Source organism: Schistocerca serialis, chromosome 2, assembly GCF_023864345.2.
Source record: "Schistocerca serialis cubense isolate TAMUIC-IGC-003099 chromosome 2, iqSchSeri2.2, whole genome shotgun sequence".
NCBI lineage: Eukaryota > Metazoa > Arthropoda > Insecta > Orthoptera > Acrididae > Schistocerca > Schistocerca serialis.
The window spans coordinates 916606682-916624182 of NC_064639.1; the positions used below are offsets into that span (position 1 = coordinate 916606682).

General features: G+C 39.7%; 1 protein-coding gene across 1 annotated transcript in view; it reads left to right on the top strand.

Annotated features, from left to right (window-relative positions):
• Positions 1–17501, top strand: part of LOC126458282 (sterol O-acyltransferase 2-like) — a 163536-nt gene that overhangs the window by 117731 nt on the left and 28304 nt on the right. Inside the window, exons 5-7 of the mRNA XM_050095213.1 lie at positions 8377–8525; positions 10696–10835; positions 13982–14145. Of these exons, the coding sequence (XP_049951170.1) occupies positions 8377–8525; positions 10696–10835; positions 13982–14145 (453 nt within the window). The remainder of the gene's footprint in view (positions 1–8376; positions 8526–10695; positions 10836–13981; positions 14146–17501) is intronic.

A 17501-nucleotide genomic window follows, 5' to 3' on the forward strand; every position in this document is an offset into this window, starting at 1 on the left:
ATAACCTCTGTTTTCCATCGCAAAGTTTTTGAATTTCGCACAGTGTCTTACTTAAAAGCAAATATCGTGTAAAGTATCACTATTATTGAAATTTTGGGGCTTCACGATGAAGCTAACATACAAAACTACACGTAATGTAAAAATCAGATATTTTGATGAATAGTTTCTGCAAAATTGTGACAGATAGGCTATAGAGCCAACAGAATATGTGTGGTGCTCTACCCATAATGGCCCTGCAGCAAGGCTAACACATTCTGTATGCACCTGTAAGTGCGTATAGCTGAGCTGGAGAGTGCAGAGAGACTTCTGCCTTTCCTTCTGTTCTTACACTTACTTACAGATGCTCTGTGAGAGTGAAAAACTCTCACGTGTATACCTAGGTGTGGCTGGCACTCGTCCTCAGATGTGTTCTACCATTGATTATACCGTTTCTATGCTTATATATACTTAAATGTGAATATGTATTAATACTCTTGTTCTTTGTTGCCACACTGTTAGTTGTCTTACATTAAGACACAGTTGATGACAAGTGTGGTGTTCACTTCCATATGCTCCATTTCTTTTGTTGTTCCCTTGGTTCTCATGTCTTTGTAGGCAGTGCTCATGTCTCTCCTTGAGTGAGCAGAAGCAACCTCTTACAGATCCCATTACAAATTTATCAACCACACTAACTATGCAAGCTTCTATGCCATTGGTGTACCTGCCGCCCTTCCTCCCCTCTTACTGTGATTTGCCCTCAGAAGCAGCTTTGGCAACACTTTCTCACTTTTTGTGTCACTGATGTTAAAATATGTAAGGCTTTCTTTCTTGGATCTCCCCTCGGATTTACCAACCATTGTGCCATTTAGCCCTGCTCAGTGGACCAGTGTCGCCTTCATTCAACAAAATGTGTAAGCTATTGTCATTATCACCTTAAATGCACGCATGTTATTGCAGCGCATGTTGAGTTCTATCATTGTCATAAACAGCCGCAGCAGTCCTACTGGGGTGTGGTGGCTGAACTCCACGGCCTCAGTAGCATTTGTAAATTCATTACCATTGTCCATCGGATTCCTATGCTGAATCTATGGTCCGTGACACAATCATTCGGTTGGTTGGTGAGTCGACATGCTCTCCAGTGCTAAAATTCTTCTTTGGCTGTAGTGTTTATCTCTCAAACTTTCGAGGTGTCTCATGCTGCTGGCAATCAGATTGAGGCTAGGTGTGAAGTAGCCCCACTGGCTCCTATTCCTGGTCATCAGGTGTCAATTCTAGGGGGAAGGATGAAGTGACGGTTGAACAAATGCTGCCTCCATGCCATGCTGGACAGTAATGTGGGGTTGAACCAGCGACCTAGCTGCACTTGAATGAATCTTGTTAGAAACCCACACCTATTTATACATGACAGTGTGTCTCTGTTTTGCCATATGCGCTGCTTTGCGTCACGTATTCATAACATGCTAGGTTGGCCTGTGTGCCCCTTCTGCCCGTGATTTGCAGCATGCAAACCTGGTACTCTTTCAGCAATTTTATGGCCCTGTGGCCTCTATTCTACTTCGTAACTGTTGGTATGCGTAACTCACTGTAGTCTGGCCTGCACATGGCTGTAACTTGTGCTCAGAATATTGCACGAAACTAACTTTCCCAATCCTAAACGGTGGTGCCGCTACATTATTCCCCTCTTCGGAAACACCCGGTCCCCGGGGCGACCCTTAACTAGCTCTTAACGTGTTTGGGTCGACAAGTATGGCATATTTCCTTACTATTATAAGACTTAAATGTGGTCTAGTGCCCCTTAAAACCATGACATGAGACAAAACGTAAAAATTCCTTACTGGACAACGACTGCTCAATTAACCCCTTACCTACTCATATCACGCCCTCGGTATCCAATCCACTGAGACTTGGACTACCCTTGGTTCCTTCTTGGAATTAGCTCTCCGCCTGATCAGAAAGATAACAACACATAACAAAGTTAAGGCTGCGATGACACTTGACACAGAGGTGCTCAAAATGATCATTATTTGATATTTCCTTTCCCTATACTGAGTGACATGTTGCACAAGCTGTTCGGCTGATATGCGACCCTCTTGTTCTCAAATGAAATGGTTTACGGATCTCAACAGACCTGGCTCCAGAGATAGATTTAACAAGGTCAGATCCTGCCTTGGCAAAAACTCTAAAATGGTTTCTCACCAATACAGCTGTGGCTGCGTAACATTCAATTTCATGCCTCCTGAAATTGATGCTGACAGGTGGAAGGGTGGTCCTACTATGTTACACTTAGTTCCATTGATTAAAATTCTGCTCCCCTCGAGCTCTGTACGTTTCGCTTCTGCAAATACTCCCCGATCAAAACAACTTACTACTACCAACAAATTTTCGTAGGTGGAGAAGATCCAATGCATCCCGACTTGTTGCAAGCTCAATTTTGGCTCGACAATGTCCCCTTGGACAGTCTATTCCTTTCCCCCTGGCTAACAATAACTGCACCATGCATGTATCCGGATTGGTACTTACCACCTTGGCAGCTTCGTAATTCCTCCCTTGTCACCTCGGCATACCGGTTTCTAGTTGGCAAGATCAGGAATACCTCTTTAGTTTTCACTTCCACATACATGCTCAATGCTCCCCACTTCCCTGGCCTGAGCACAGGGATCACCTATCACCCTTCCTCTCTCTTCAAAGGACTGCTGTCAGCAGCAGGCTATATCGAAAATACATACAACATATGAAAATACAATGTCTAATTACTCTACGCAAATCCAATTATAAATGATGTGAAAACAAAAAAACTACAAATACTTTACTACTTCCTGCCTCGCAAAGCATAGTGTACTGCATGCTGTACTCTATCTTCCTTGTTTTCTCTGTGCTTAGCATCTCTCTTCACTCTCTCTTTCTTCCTCTTTCCCTCCTGTGACACGCCTGGACTCACACCCGGGCAACCTTTAAATGGCTGTAACCGCACAATGTGTACTATCATTGTTCTAGTTGGCAGCTGAAACTTAACATTAATGGGGGAAATGGTTTCAACAGCTTGGTATGGCCCTTGATACCTCTTGAGGAACTTCTTTGTTTTCCCTTTTTGCATATAGGGCTGGGCCGCATTACCGATTGCCTCACTCTATACTGCAATAAACTTCCTTCCTGCCTTTCCAAAGCCTTCGTATTTGCCTTTTACCCATCTCAAAACATCCCGAATTGTTCTCGCGAATTGATGTCCTTCCTTTCTGTAGCTTCACCAAATTAAACGGTGACGGCATTTTTCGCCCGTACACTACCTCATTTGAAGGCAAACCGGTATTGGTATGGACTTTTGCCTTGTACGTGCGTACAATATGCTTCAAATGCTCGTCCCACTGACGGTGTGAGAATCCAAATAAAAACTCAGCATCTTGCCGATTGTTCTGTGTACCCGTTCTGTCCTTCCGTTGGCCTGTGGATGCAATGCACTCATCCTCAACTTCCTTACGTTGAACAGTTTACACAGTTCCTTCATTAAATCCGACATGAAGTTGGTCCCTTGGTCAGTAATTATTGTCTCTGGTACAACAAACTTCAAAATCCAGTTGTTTACTAATGCTTGTGTGACCATTGCTGCCTGTTGAATTGGCATAGCCACCATCTCCACATACCTCTAAAATTGACCAAACATTGTCATAACGAATCTGTTCCCCGATGGTGTTCGCCTGAAAGGTCCTAAGACATCAAACCCCAACAAAGAAAATGGACATGTCGCTTCCGGTAATCGTTGTAGCTGTATCTGTCTCTGACTCTGACTCAAATCTTTCTCTGCGCACATGGTATACAATTCTTGACATACTGATCCACATCTCCTTTCCTACCTCTCCACCATTACCTCTGCGCCACTCTCCTATTCATCGATGTACACACTCCATGACCAGATAACACGTGATCATGTGCTTCCTTTAAAGCCTCATACCTCAACTTCGCTGGCACTACTACCCGTGACCCTAACTTCGTTTCCCTGCACAGAAGTCCATCGTACATATTGCATTGTGGCTGTGTCCGATACAATTTACAATCATTGTCCGAGTCCTGTAATTCTTGTCATACTACTCGGTCATAACCTATGGCTTCTACTTTTGCCACCTTCCTACTTAACTGCATCCGCACTAAAATGCTTCTTCCCAGGCTTGTGCAGCACCTTGTTGTCGAATTCACTAAGCCTCATAGCCCACATAGCAAGTCTAGTGGACGGATCCTTCAACCCCAACAACCACTTCAACGCAGCATGATCTGTCACTACCCGAAATCTTCTCCCATATAAATAACATTTAAAATATGTGATTCCATATATTACGCTAAGCATCTCCCTCTCAGTTGTTGAGTAATTCCTCTCTGCTGCATTCAACTGCCTAGACACATAGGCTAGAGGATGTTCTTTCCCATCAATTTTGTGACTAAGAACACTCCCTTATGCTTGATTTGATGCATCGTATGCTAGTATAAACTCCTTTTCGAAATCTGGAAACACAAGAACAAGTCTTGATGTTAACACTTCTTTCAGTTTGTCAAACGCTTTCTGACACTCTTCTGTCCACTCAAATTTGACACCCTTTTATAACAATTGTGTCAACGGCTGTGCTAAATCTGCAAAACCCTTCATGAACTTTCGATAGAAATTCCAAATTCCGATGAATGACTGCACTTCCTTAACTGTTTTCTGTTCCCCTTACAGCCTGTACGAGCCTCGGATCTGTTCACACTCCGTCCTTACTGATAATATGTCCCAAATATTTTACTTCTTCTAACACAAAATGACACTTCTCCATGCTCAACGACAAACGATCTGCTCTTAACCTCACAAAGACTCCCCTTAACCGCTGTCTATGTTGCTCCATACTACTTGAAAATCCTATAATGTCATCCAAATAGACCAGACATTGCCGTGGTTTCAAACCCCTCAAGACACTGTCTAGCAACCTTTGAAACGTTGCCGGAGCGTTTTTCAAACCGAACGGCATTCTAATGTACTGGTAATGGCCTCCAGGAGTAGAGAAAGCAGTTTTTGGACGACCCTCTGGAGCCACCTCTAACTGATGATAACCACTTGTCAAATCCATCGTAGAACAGTACTGGCACTATCCTAAGTGATCCAAAGTCTCCCATATATTTGGAATGGGGTATGCATCCATTACTGTCTTATTATTGAGGTATCTGTAGTTACAACAGAACCTGTATTTCTTAGTTCCATCCATAGATTTTTTAGGCACAACAAAAATACCGTCTGCAAGCTGCTGATCAATGAAATCCTCCACTATCGGCTGCAAATACCTTGGTATTCTGTATGGTTTATGTATGTTGAACTAATGGAGTTGCTGGTAATGGCCCTTGTGGAAAAAACAAATCCTTAAATTCCCACAGTAATTCTTCCATATGCTCTCTTTCTCTGCCTTTCAAATGCTTAATTTTGTCACGCAATGCAGTTCTATCAGCAGTTGTTGGTTGATCGCTTCGCTTACCTCTCGAACATCAGTCTTCATCATCTGGCACATCCAAATTTGCTACTAAAACTCCTTTCCTCAAATTTGCATCTGCAGCTCTAAAATTATCCGTGTTCCCCTCCTGTACGTGTACAACACTACGTTTCACAGAACAACCCAATGGACCCAAAACTTCATTATCCTCCAATGGATCAATAACACATCCTGTACCCACAGGTAGATTTGACTCCACACTTACCCAAAGTGACTTTCCAGTGCCACTAGACACACACTCAATCGAATTAAGCCTTAATTCTAATGTACACTGTTCAATTGGTTTGTTCACTACTTTGAACGCCCCTCACGACACCTCTGGCATTGACAACAGTTTCCCCTAGCTGAATGGCTGAATATAAATCTCTTGGAGTCCCTTCACGCACTTTCCGTGACATATGTGCCAGTAACCCTCTCAAAAATACAAGTTACCTTTGTTCGGCCTCTTGCAACAGAACAATATTCACTTCGTCGCTCTGACCCAATTCATAAGTATACTCATTAATTTCACTTATCCTGTCCACAAAGTTCATCATCATCTCCCCTTGTCTGTTTGACATTGTACTTAAACTCTTTTTTAAAGTATCGCACACTATTGTTTTTTGTACCTTTGTAAAAGCCCTTCCTTTAACTGCTTAAACTGTCCTGCCTTCCTTAAGGCCTCAGAACACCTTACATATGTTTTCACTTCACCCGTTAATCTAATCTTGGCCAAATGTAACAACTGCTCATCAGACAAACCATTCATCACCGCTGAAGTCTCCAAGTCCTCCACAAATGATCGCATATCCTCAGATACCTTCCCAGAAAATTGAATAATCAAACTTGCGGCAGCTGGATCAATCTCCTGCACCCTAGGCAACAACAACTGATCAGATGCGGTTTCCTGTTCACCTACAGATGTTAAGTCATTTCTCAACTGCATATTGTCTGCTGTCAATTATGCTACTTTTTCCAACAATATCCGTAACACTTCTGGTTCCACACACCTCGCGTCCCTGACTCTGCCATTGTGTTGCTTTCGTTCCCAGTTAGTCCTGAAACAAAACATTAAAGTACAAGAACAACCCGACTCCCTACACCTCAGTATCATCATACTCGGTAACATCATACACAAACCAATACAAAAGTAATTAAATGCCATGAAAGAAAATAATAAATCTTACTGCCACAAATACACTAACACTTATTCTGACAAAAAAATAATATGCCTATGCAAAACATCTAAAATGGCCTGCCATGAGTCATACTCAAAAACACAAAAAGGAAAGAAAACATTCAATACTCAAAAGAAAACTGGTCAAAACCCACCAAATCTTGTGAAAGAAATGCGGGCGGTGGGCTCAAACATCATACTGGAGAGACGACGTCCACTATTCTGACACCAAATGTATCAGGATGACCAAATATAGCGGGAAGAGGTAGAAGGCACCGTATTAAGACTCATCCAAGCTTTCCAAGTGATTTATTGTTTCCAAATACAGTGCCGTTTTCCCCTCGGTCTGCTTCACTGGGTCCCACAATGCTGAGGACACCACTATGCTGTCTGCAAAACAACTTGGCACAGAATGGCTTCCTCAGCAACCCATGCACACACCATGTGTCGGCCTTGTATGCCAGCGGAGTTGCGTCATCATCAGAATGCTGGCAGTCAACTCAGCGGACTGCGTCCCTGCTGACTCAGTGATGCTTGGTGTGAGCTGCAGGTGGCCAGCTACCTGCTTCTTGCTGGCATGTTTGAGATTGAGGCGACAACAAGCACCCGTGATCCAGAAACTGAATATGCGGCCATAGCCTCAGGATGCCTCCGGCATGTGTTGGAAGCCAGGATGCCTGCCCGTGGTAGCGAGCCATGGAGTGGTCCACAGCTGGCTGGCTATGGACCCTGCGTCTTTCTCAGAGAGGCAAACCAGCGACCCGCCATGGACTGGAACACTGGCGCCCCATCTGCTACTGTGTGTATCTGGTGGTATGACACACCCCGACATCCAGGAGAACTGCCACACTTGAATGAATCTTTTTAGAAACCCGCAACTATTTATTTGCGGTTGTGCACTTCTGTTTTTCCATTTGTGCCACTTCACGTCACATACTCATAATACGCCAGTGGGCCCCTTCTGCCTGTGATTTGTGACATGCAAAACTGCTATGTATACTCTTTCAGGAATTTGACCGCCCTGTGGCCTCTATTCTGCTTCACAGCTGTTGGTATGCGTAACTCACTGCAATCCAGCCTGCATCTGGCTGTAACATGTGCTAAGAATATTGCACAAAACTAGCTTTCCCTATTCTAAACAGTGGTGCTGCTAAAATGCTATGTTGGATGACTCAAGACACTATCTACAAGCAAGTTAATTCTTGCAAGTTTGACAGCACTCTACATCCTCAGTCAGCAAGACCTTCCTAACTTAAGGAATCGTATAGAACCAGAAAGCATTTTCTTGGTCCAAATTCCTAGTAATAACTTAATGTATTCACATTCAGACAACATTTATGTTCATATTGCAAATACTAGCATTCATGTGGACCTATGTATATTTAACAGTTACTGGATAAAAATAAATCTGAACAGTGTAATAGAAAAAAGGAAATCTCTTCTATTTATAAGAACAGATACATAACAGCAAGAACGTATGGCCACTGCGACAAGTCCAAGTATTAATCCACACTCGGAATGAGTATATATGTTTTAATCATCTAACTCACAGTCATTAAATCATACTCCATAGTGGTAATGCAGCTTTAACATCAGTTGTATGTATGCACAGGTAAAATTAAAGTTGATCAAGTAGGTGTTGAAGACCTAATCTATAACTAGGATTGCTATGTTACTGTATCAGTTCCTAAAAAAATTGAAAGGTATAATGATTAAAAATGTTAAATTATTATACAGGTTGAAGCTGGGCTTCTCAACTATATTTTGGAATTTTGATGGGCTGCACATTGTAATGGCAACCTGGGTCTCCATGCAACTTGCAGTATTTGTGCTGTTCATTGCATTCTGTCACTGGGCATCATTTCGTGTTTCATTGTCTATTTCTGGTAAGTTGTCAAAATTTAAAATGAAACCAAAGATAAAATGAAATTCTTAAAAATAATATATTTCTAGACTTGCAAGAAGTTACTGTATTTACATTCACTACATGTTCATTTACAAACAAAATAAGCCTATGAGACACAGTAGATAAGTTAGGAGATGCTGCCAAATAATGCAATTCAATATTTGTGGCCAACCAGCTTGTAAATTATTTTCTGTTTTAAATATTGGTTTCTTAGAATATTAAAGAAAAAAAATATTCAGTGGGCAAGAAATCTGCTGCATTTTCTTATAAGCTCGCTAACATTATTCTAAATATAAAACTGTCTGAATTTTCAATCAGTGATCTTCATTAGCTAATATTCCTTTCTTCTGTACCCATTCTAATTCTTGTTACTCATTTCTCCCACTACAACACTGATTTTTAATACTCTCTCATCCTCTGATTGTGAAGATAGGAGGAAAAAACCTTAACAGTGTAGTAAAAAATGCTTCTCCTATAGCAAACACAAATGAAATGCAGATTTGAAATTTAAATATTTCTCTCTACTCTTTTCTGAAAAAATGTTAGTATTTCTTGCACATTTTGTGATAACTTAACCTATGTCATAAATATCACTTTTTAGATCATCATACCTACATACCCTGAGACTCACAGAATAATTCAGCTCTGCAGCTGTTTGGTGAGTTTACTCCTCCCTTTATTTGTATCCACTATGAATTCCCTTTACAATACTCACGTAACTTGCATAAGAAGGATAGTGCCTCATGCTTCCTGCAGCCATTGTTCCTGACTTAGTTTGAGTATTATTTATAGTTAAAACAATATCCTTCTGTCAATTACAGGGCTGTTTATTACTCATTTAATAAAACATGTATCAAATAATACAGTTTTTATTCCAAGGATGAAATAACATTCTATCTTTAATGACCATCTATCGATATTTAAAGTACTAACAAAAAGTAGTGATAAAGTACACAAAGGAATTTTACTAATAGAGAAAAACCTCAGAAATTTTAATTATACCAGAAAAAGGATACAGGGTTCATGTATACTGTTCTATGATCATAACTATATAACAAATCAAAGGGGAAAACAAAACCACATCTGTAGCTATGTTCCAAATAGTTTCAATTGATCACAATAGCAAAAGGAAACATGGCCAGCTTGTTTCAATGTACATGAAAATTATCATATGCATGGGAATATAAATGATAATTGTAACAGTTAAGACCAGTAGAGGGTGATGGAAGCTTTTGCCAATGATTGCAGGTTGAACTTCAGAACAATTTATTCATGGCACAAGTTCACAAAAAGTTGGTTTGGCTAGCAACGGAAAGGTTGCTCAAGATCACTTAAAAGTAACAGGAGAAAAGTCCACTGGTATAATAACAATTCTGTTGGGAAGCCTCTTCCCTAGTGCCTGTAGGAACAGTGTCTGTAGGGTCACTCTGTATGGCATACCATGATGCAATGTGGAGATGGTGTGGTTAAGAATGGAGGGTCTGGGCTGGTCTCAGCATGTTCAGATTGATGGGTTACGAACTGCAGCTGGCTCCTGACCTGGAAATGAGTGAGCAATTGCATGCTGTTGCTGGAGGTTGCACTCCATCTTAAATATCTAGCAGGTGGGAGCACATCCATGACAGTAATAAGCAGACAAAATGTGTTTTCTTGATAGCAGTGACATAGATTTCCTGAAGCATGCATTGCTTGTAAGTGTGGCTCATGGTGCCTGTGACAATAGCAGTATCAACAGAGTCTTTGTAAATGGTATCATGTCCACAACAGACCAAATGATATCTGTAAAAAGTCTGGTGGAGAGAGACCTGTGGGCCAAGGGTAAGCAAACCGGCAGGATGAAGACACTGTACCAGAAGTGTAATATAATTAGTCTAGAGCTGATATTCGACAGTAACAGTATTGATTCCTCTAATATACATCTTGAGGTATTACATACCAGAAATTTATATCTCTTGCATTCTGTAAGTGTAAATTTGAGTCTTAATCCTCATTTTTCAATCCACAATCTCTCTTTCTGTGGTGTCATAAACATTATTAGATGTGAATTACAAAATAAAACTACATGGAGAATGTTATGTATAGGAACTTTGCTACTGATATAATAGAAAGTTGAATTCTATGCATGTGCTTATTCATCAGTTTCCTTACAGGATATCAGAGAAAACTTCTGGACAACAGTGCTCTGATTGTTCTAATTGCCTACAAAATTGGTTTTCTGGTGCTGCCAGTATGTGTTATACAATACAATCAGTTACCTCCTATCTCAGCCATGATAATTCTTTGTGAGCAAGTAAGTACTGCAGTATGTGAATTTGTGACATTTCTGTATGTAGTGCATACATAATTATTAATGAAGTAGTAGTAAAGTTCAAATCATACTTCATGTGAACTTCTTCAGATGAGATTAGAGATTAAATGAGATGTATTTCTCATTCCAATAGATCCATAGTGAGAAGATCCTCCAGGGTCAATCACTTCCAAAGATACATGTAACTTTATCTTCATAAAAGGAAACACAATGTTACACAAACAATATTGTCAACAGGGATTTAAGAAAAAGTAAGCTTATAGTGAAAGAATTACAGATAAAGCACAATTCAAGGCTTAGTACATAGTACTTATCTGATTGTGATCTTCCAAAGACTTTTAAAGATAATTTTTTAATTGCTGTTTGACAGTGACAGCAGCATGTTGGTCAAGATCTCAAAGCAAACTGTACAAGTAATCTAAAAGTTAGAAAGTGTCATAAAATGTTTGTAGCACAGTTTCATTCTCAATCTGAGAGTAGGCCCTCTATTCAGTTTCAAACCAGTAACAACAGGCTACATATTTCAGAAATAGACATTAAAAATCACACTAACTGAAACTCTGTGTAATTGTTTTGGGACCATATGGAAAACAAATGGCAGGGGAATGACTTTACTCACAAGTTAGCCAAAAAAACTGGATGCAGATGAATTTTTGCACTTGAAAGAATCTCTTTTGCCGGCTGCTGTGGCCAAGTGGTTCTAGGCGCTTCAGTCTGGAACTGCACGACCGCTACGGTTGCAGGTTCAAATCCTGCCTCGGGCATGGATGTGTGTGATGTTAGGTTGATTAGATTTAAGTAGTTCTAAGTTCTAGGGGACTGATGACCTTAGATATTAAGTCCCATAGTGTTCAGACCCATCTGAACCATTTTTGAATCTCTCTTGCTGTGAACAGGAAACAAGTACAATAAGGTATTAGGTCTGCAAAACAGTAGGTGTAAATTACTGTGCAAAGTAGGTTATGCAACACCAACCAGACACTGGTAATCATTTAGAAAGGAGAAAGATTAAGGTTTAATGGCATGATGAGATAATTAAAGACAATGCGCAAGCTCAGATTAAGTAAGGAGTGGGGGGGGGGGGGGGGGGCAGTAATGCCGTTTCAAAGGAGCCATTTTTGCATTTAACTTAAGCAATTTAAGAAATCACAGGAAAACTAAATCTGGATTGCCAAACATCAATTTCAACTATTGCACTGCTGAATTCCCACTCATAATCTTGGATTCTGTCACTTGCACACCACTATACATACTCGTTAATGCTTAAAATGAAAGTATACTTTACATGAAGTGTGATGTACAGAACTAATACACAACAGAAATTTCATGCAGGCCAAAAGCAACAAAGGAATTTCCTTTCATTACTTGGCACTACCCAAGCGTGTAACAACTGAGCCATGTTATCCACCACGGGTTTGATAGCTCCTTGCCCTGCCCTCAAATGAAGAACATTTTCCCCAATTCTTAGCACAGTGGTACCTGCCTACCTAACTAACTTCTACAAAATCCTCTTCCTATCCTGTGCATACTCTTCTGGTCCCCTTTACTTGCCCTAGAGGTCTTCTCTCTATGAAAGATACAGTTGCATGATCTGCACGAAGCAACTCCTTCTCCAGGCCTATTACTGGCTTTGCTTACCTCATCTGGGACAGGGCACACACAAAAAATTCCATATCATCTACTGAATTTACTTCAGCACCCATTTTATTTGGGTATGAACATGAACAAACCACCCACTTGGATAATATAACATTCCTCTTGTCATGAAAATGAATTAAATAAAAAATTACAATTTTAGTTTGATGTGCCTCAGGTACTGACTGAGGTGTATTGAAAATCATACAATTCTTAGAACAGGAATTTATACATTTGAGGTCCACACTTAGCTAATAGAATTGGTTATTGAAATACATTGTTGCCCATATGCGTACACTTCATAAAATCATGTGTTATTCAGTAACAGTAATTTAGGAAATTTATGGTACCTAATTTGTAATGGCAGAGGGTAACTTCTTGAAATAAAAAGTCCAAAACCAAGTAACAGACAGTTTGTTCATTTATTCAACTCACTTTCTGAACTATACTTTAACAGGACTTGAACTAATTCACACACTGCCTTGAACTCCATTTCATAATGTTTGTAACTGCTGCTGTCCATTCTGTAACATTAACTACTGCCAACTTCTACTGCCATACAGCCACAGCTGCCATTTTTTAAATAAGATTTAGATGACGCTTGGTGCTCACAGTATTGTTACAATCAATAATTTGTATAATTTACAGTAGAGAAAAAACTGTAAAAAACCATTTAAGTGTGATATTTGCTCTACATAAATCATAAATGTGTTCTTCATAATTAGTTTCATAAAATATGGAGGCTTTGTGTGTTGGATATTACATAATGGGTATTTATGACAGTATGAAAACATACAGATTTTGAAAAGAATTAAATTAATAATTTGCCTGCCTACAATAATGGGAATTCCATTTATCTATCCTAATTTTTCTATACAAAATACACTATCCCATGCTGTATTTAAGACCAGTAATTAATGCATGTTTACTTCATGAGCAGTTGTCATTTTATAAGGCTTCAACAAAAATTTTATTGAGGCATTTTCTATATTGTCTCAAATGGTATTAAATAATAATTCGTGTAAGTTGAAACTCAAGATGTGACTATTAATATGCAACCATGTAATAAAATTAGTGTATTGTTATGTTTTGTAATTGGATGTATCATATAATTCAGTGGCTGAATCCCTGTTCATAACATCACTATGGACACAGCCAGTCTCAGGCCATGTGATAACTGGATTACACAGTTTGAAGCATGTGAAATAGCAGCAATAGTCATTGGCACCAACCATGGTATTATTCAACTATATAAATTAAACTAATCATCACAACATCCACATTAACTGACTTCTATACACACACAAACCAAACTTGCTCTTTCCTTCTGTTCAGTTGTGTGGTGGATCTTTTCATGTGCTTGTACACTGGTCATACGTTCTTTACATAGTATGGCTTTCTCTTAGTAATACTTATGTTCCATCTAGAATTTTTCATTATCATATTATTTTGCATTTATTTAATATTTGTTAATCTTACATTTTGTATTGCAGGTGCGAATGATAATGAAGAGCTATGCATTTTTAAGAAGTAAAGTGCCAAAAGTTAAAATGTTCAAGCCTCATACTGAAGCCACAGATGTGCTACTTCCAGACTTCAATCATTTTGTGTATTTCATGTTCGTTCCAACCCTTGTTTATAGAGACTCATATCCAAGGTAAGTTCAACATTTGTTTTTCTTTTCCTTTCTTTATAGCAATTTTTCTCCTATAGAGCTGAAATCATAGAAATGAGTATGTCAAAGTACCTTTGAAAATGTTTAAGAGTATTTTTTTCTTTCCAATGCCATTACATAAGATAATCACAACAAATTTCTTGATAAAATCAGTGACTTTGTACCTTGCCTAATGTTTTTGACTACAGTGAATTAACTCTTCATGAGGAAGTTTTGATTTGCTATTCATACATATTTTATATAGTGTCCCCAGGAGTTCTAAATTATGTCAGAAAGAATAATAATAATAATAATAATAATATCTGATTATGACAATTGTGTGCACTGTGTTTACACTTTGTAGCAACTAGCTAAACCTCAAAAACTAAACAACACTTGTTGCAGTTTACTAAAAAACATATTTCAGAGTTAAGAATAATTTGTCCATCTGTTATTATAGGTTATCTGTCATGAGCTGACTGCAATGTAATTAAAAAGAATTACACCAGACACGTATCGATTTTATTTATAAGCATCTTCTGTGGCATTCTGTAAATTGGATACATACATTTGTACATTTATTTTTTTATTCTTTTAGGTTAAAAACGGCCTTTTCTTTATGAAGTTAGTCTGTAAGCTACTTACAGTGTTTCTTTACATAGTCTGCACCTTCTCCTCTTGCTATCATGGTTGGTGTCATCAGGCTTCATTTCACATCTGCAGTTTTTGGCATTTTGCGTTATTTCCTGCGCTGCACTATTTATAATTGACTTTCTTAACTCTTTTTCATTCATCACTGCTACAGTGTTTATGCCTATTCATTTGTTTTCGTTCATGTTGTGACATGATGAACTCACAAAGGACTACGTTGTTATGAATGAAGCCTCATGAAAATGTGTGTGTGGGCAGCATAGGGGTGTGGATGTTCAAAATATGTGAATGAACCCACTTGGCTGACATGGGTAGATCCTCCTGTGAAGGGAGAGTAGTGTCTTCAGTGAACTCAGCTAGTAAGAAAAGTGGCTCACTGTACAGGATTTCAACCAGAGAAGCATACATATCATCTTTGTGTGGACCATGCAAATATTGAGTGGAACCCAAGGTAAAGCTTTTGATGATGATTCATTAGGGTGGCTTTAATGGTCCAATTCCATTGTTAAATGAATCCGTTACTCAGATTCCATACAACCACATGTCACCCACTGTCTGTGTTGCATAATGTTCACAACTTGGAGTGACTGGAACTGTCACCCCTGGTCTTTAGCAAGGGGATGAGTTTCTAAAGTTATGCATCAATCCAAGGAGTATTTTTTGTAGAATACAGGCTATTTCAAGGCATATAGCATCCTTTAAGGCTCCAAGGGTCCTTGGTTGGTGTTTATAAACTTCAGCTTTGAGATAACCTCAAAGAAAGAAGACACACAGACTTAAATCAGGTCAGTGTACAGGACATGGAATGTCGCCATATCATGAGATCAGATGACTGGAAAAGATTTCGCTCAAAATATTCATCAAATGTTGAGCATTGTGGGCTGTCATACTATCCTGTTGAAACTAAATGAGTCTCATGTACATTTGTTGAAGTTCTGGATCATGTTCACATACCATCCACTATTGATGGTAACAGCATGGTTGTTCTCAAAAAAATAAAGCCCAGTGACTTCCTCAGCACTGATTGCACCTCAAACTGTGACCTTATCACTGTGGAGAAGTGTCTCATGAATTTCCCCAGGATTCAGATAACTCATATTCTGTTTTTTAATACATCCAGAAATTTGGAAGTGTGCATCCCATCACTGAATAAAATGTGCGCGTCTTGAAAAATGTTTTCAATCAACTCTTCACAGGCTTGTCTTCAATTTTGCCAGTCCTGTTGTGACAGTTCTTGAGTGATCACTATTTTATATGGATCAAACTGAAAGTCTTTATGGAGAATCCAACATATAGTATGGCTAGACAGTGCAAGTGATGATGAATGCTTACACACTCAATATTTTCAGGTGTTCTATTGGTCCTCTGTGCTCCAACTATCTTTTCCATAACACTGCCACATCGACAAAAGTTCTCTACCTGCAACAGAATCAATTTATGGTTGGGAACACTGTTTGGAGGGAGGATTTGATACTGAGTAGGCATAACATGCTGTACTGCAACTATAGACTGATTATCAGAACAATAGGTTTCAACAGCAAAAGCATGTGCTCATTTGATGACTATGTTCACAACTAACAATGGTACCAACATAAACATCCACTGCCACTGTGACCTTGGAGCCCACTCCCACTCTTCCATTTTCGTCCCCCTCCCCCCCCCCCCCCCCCCCCATTTCTTTGCAGTACCATCTTGAAATGGGGATAGTTTCCTGCTCCACCCTGTCTTCTTACAATTGAGGTCATTGAACACTTGGTCTCTGTTAAGTAGTTGGGTGAAGTCCTGGATGTGTGAAATAGGGTAATTGTCAATAATAGGGTGGGTGTTAAGCTGGCAGTAGACCCCACACAAATCGAATGAACTGTCCTTGAGTGTGAGATGGATAGGTGACAACCAGTGTCTGAGGGTCATACAATCACAAAGGATAGCAGTTCATGGACAATCACCTTTCCATGGTATAACTTATGCAGATTGAGGTGGCAAGCTTTGTGAAGCATGGGAGGGCCCCTATTTTGGTAATCTGGTGACAAGTATGGTTTGCGATCACGCTTAATGCGCATCAGAGACATGCGTGGTAGAAACACAGCTGTTATTGCATGGAACTGCAGGGCAGTCAGACGAGACAATGAGACAAGGACTGTCACTAACCATCATGCTGAGGTTCTGCAGAGGTTGTGTTGGCTTCTGTAGGTGTGATGGAGTTGTGCAGTGGAAGTGTACTGCTCAGGTTGCAGAGTGTGTGATGAGCATTTGATAGGTTCTCCAATGCAGTGCAATGTTGAGCTCATTGTTGTGATCATGTAGGATGTTGATCTTGAAGCACTTGACTGTGAACTTAAGTAGGGAAGCCAAATGAGAATTCAATGAAGAGCAGTTGGATAGAGTAGAAAAAACTGGGAGGACAAAATGACAGTTTCACTGGGAGTGTGTACGGGGAGACATGGTTGGTTGGGATGACGCTGGAATCTGCCCTGATGTTGATGATAAAATAAAGATGAGATGTGAGGTCCTTCATGAACAGTCACCCACTGGATGATGTGGATGTGCTCTTCTGGCACCACTGTAAGGAGTCATCGCAAGCCATGTTCCATAGACAATCTCACATGGAGTGTTTGGGTAGGTGCCAGATGAATGACAATTTCATACTGTCTTTGAATGTGGCACAAAACTGGCATAATGGGTAGGTCAGGTGGAGAGAGCAGAGTGTA